This window comes from Oratosquilla oratoria, chromosome 12, assembly GCF_046742065.1.
Source record: "Oratosquilla oratoria isolate Oo_2021 chromosome 12, ASM4674206v1, whole genome shotgun sequence".
In the NCBI taxonomy this organism is placed as follows: domain Eukaryota; kingdom Metazoa; phylum Arthropoda; class Malacostraca; order Stomatopoda; family Squillidae; genus Oratosquilla; species Oratosquilla oratoria.
In genome coordinates, this window is record NC_134788.1 from 44,722,980 (window position 1) to 44,725,832 (window position 2,853).

The 2,853-nt window shown below is 41.3% G+C and overlaps 1 protein-coding gene across 1 annotated transcript in view; it reads left to right on the forward strand.

Annotated features, from left to right (window-relative positions):
* LOC143031598 (uncharacterized) overlaps positions 1-2,319 on the forward strand; it is a 3,561-nt gene extending 1,242 nt beyond the window's left edge. Inside the window, exon 2 of the mRNA XM_076195667.1 lies at positions 1-2,319. This exon is cut by the window's left edge and continues 26 nt beyond it. Within this exon, the coding sequence (XP_076051782.1) occupies positions 106-1,380 (1,275 nt within the window). The 5' untranslated portion in view covers positions 1-105 and the 3' untranslated portion in view covers positions 1,381-2,319.
* The last annotated feature ends 534 nt before the right edge of the window (positions 2,320-2,853 follow it).

Here is a 2,853-nt window from a genome sequence, read left to right on the forward strand (position 1 = left end):
CTGGAAAAAGTATCCAAAGATTCCGTATATTTGTCATATAATAAGGAGAAAATTTTGTGGCAACTGGGGCACACATATCCTACAAGTCATCTTAAATAACCCGAGATGACCCACACTGGAGGGAAACCTTTCCAGTGTGACTTGTGTGATGCAGCTTTTTCTGGAAAGGGTGCTCTCAAAAGTCACATGATAATACACACTGGAGAAAAGCTTTTCCATTGTGGCATGTGTGAGGCAACTTTCTCACGAAAAGGTAATCTCGCACGTCACGTGGTGATGCACACTACAAAGAGGCCTTTCAGATGCGATCTGTGTGATGCAACTTTCTCCCAAAAAGGTAATCTCAAATATCACATAAAGACCCACACTGGAGAGAAGTCTTTCAAGTGCGACTTGTGCGATGCAGCTCTCTCGTCAAAGAGTGCTCTCAAATATCACGTGATGATTCACGCTGGAGAGAAGCCTTTCAAGTGTGATCTTTGCGATGCAGCTTTCTCAGGAAAGGGTGTTCTCGAACAACACGTGAAGGCTCACACAGGAGTAAAGCCTTACAAGTGCGACTTGTGCGATGCAGCTCTCTCGACAAATAGTGCTCTCAAAAGACACGTGATGATTCACAGTGGAGAGAAGCCTTTCAAGTGTGAACAGTGCAATGCAGCTTTCTTACAAAAGGCTGCTCTCAAAAGACACATACTGACCCACACTGGAGAGAAGCCTTTCAAGTGTGATCTTTGCGATGCAGCTTTTGCAACCAAGGGTGTTCTCAAATATCATGTGATGACCCACACTGGAGAGAAGCCTTTCAAGTGTGATCTGTGCGATACAGCTTTTGCAAGCAAGAGTACTCTCAAATATCACGTGATGACCCACACTGGAGAGAAACCTTTCCAGTGTGGCTTGTGTGATGCAGCTTTCTTAGCAAGTAGTAAACTAAAACAACACGTGATGACCCACTCTGGAGAGAGACCATTCCAGTGTTACCTATGTGATTCAACTTTCACAGGAAAGAGTATTCTCAAAAAACACATGGTGACCCACACCGGAGAGAAGCCTTTGCAATGTGACCTGTGTGATGCAGCTTTCTCACAAACGTGTCACCTCAAATCTCACATGAGGATCCACACTGGAGAAAGGCCTTTCAAGTGTGAATTGTGTGGTGCAACATTCTCGCAAAAGAGTCACCTCAAACAACACATGGTGACCCACACTGGAGATAGGCCTTTCAAGTGTGAACTGTGTGGTGCAGCATTCGCACAGAATAGTAATCTCACACAACATATGGCAACTCACACTAGAGAGAAGCCATTCAAGTGTGACTTGTGTGGTGCAGTTTTCTCACTAAAGAATAAACTGAAACGACACATGGTGACCCACACTTGAGAGAAGAACTTCAAGTGTTGCTTGTGGCATGCAGCTTTCTCCGAAAATAATGATAATAATAGTGTAATATGTGGGCTTCTTTCCAATTCGGCAGATGATCTTCGTCGAAATGAACGACTAGCGCATTCTATGTTCTGTGGTATTTCACATCCCTCTTGTGTTCTAGTCTCTTGTCTCGGCCGCGTCATGTCTCACCGATGTAAGCCTTTCCACAACCTGTAGAAGGAATTTTATGTATAACACTTGTACAGGTGATGAGAAGGCTTACATCTGCCGAATTGGAAAGAAGCCCACATATTACACAGAAAACTAAGGAAAAAGAGAAGGAAAGCTTTGGAGGCGGCATGCATTGCCGCCGAAAACACCTCTATTTCCCGTGGGGGATTTATGTCCTGGTCCCAAACTTCCACGCAGCTGGCGATTGACGAGTGTGAAGACATGAGACCAGGGTGAGGTAACGCAGGGTCGTCAAATCACATTAAAAGCTGTTGGCGAATCTTGTTTCTTTTCCTGTTTTCAGTCCACTGAGGAAGACTGTTTAGGTCGAAACGTCTGACTCTGAATAAAGTCACTACTCTAGCTTTAACTTTTCATTATGCCACCCCACCTCTATATCTGTCAATCTTTACTTACATATGACTAGTTGTTGACTAGTATGGAATAAGTATAATAAATGTGTAAGAAAGTTAATGTAAGGCTAAAGAGAACAAAGTTAACATCATGGTTATTGTATTGAATTAATAATGATTATAAAAAACATTATACAAGATGTCTTGGCGACCCCAGGAAAAACGCTTGGTGACTAGGGAGTGTCGCATTGCTTTATGTAGTAGGTGATTTTTTTTTTTTCAAGTATATGTTTAACCCATTAAACTCCAATGACAAGATGTCTTGTCATTTGGTCAAATAAAACAAAAAATCATAGAACACCAAAATGTTTGATCCAACACCAGAAAAATATGACGTCAGTCCTCCTCGCTTCGCTCGCAGCGAAGCGAGGAGGACTGACGTCATATTTTTCTGGTGTTGGATCAAACATTTTGGTGTTTTATAATTTTTTGTTTTATTTGACCAAATGACAAGACATCTTGTCATCGGAGTTGAATGGGTTAATGAATATATATAATGGACAAATTTAGATTTAAGAAGGATATACCTGTGGGCAAGAATTGGTTTACTAATAGGGTGGTCGATGAATGGAATACATTTAGTAACCATGTAGTAAGCGCTGAAACTATCAGTTGTTTTAAAAAACGATTAGACAACTTTATGGATGGGAATGACAGGTGGTGATGGATATGGAGCTGCCTAGTGTAGGCCTTATGATCTTTTGCAGTCTCCTTTATTCTTATGTTCTTATATAAATACCCCTTACATTAGTTTGTAATTCCACAGGATATTGTGTTCCATGTATTTATAAGGCATAGTGAGTATTTAGTGAAGATATAGTGAGCTCTATTGAAGCTCTAATTA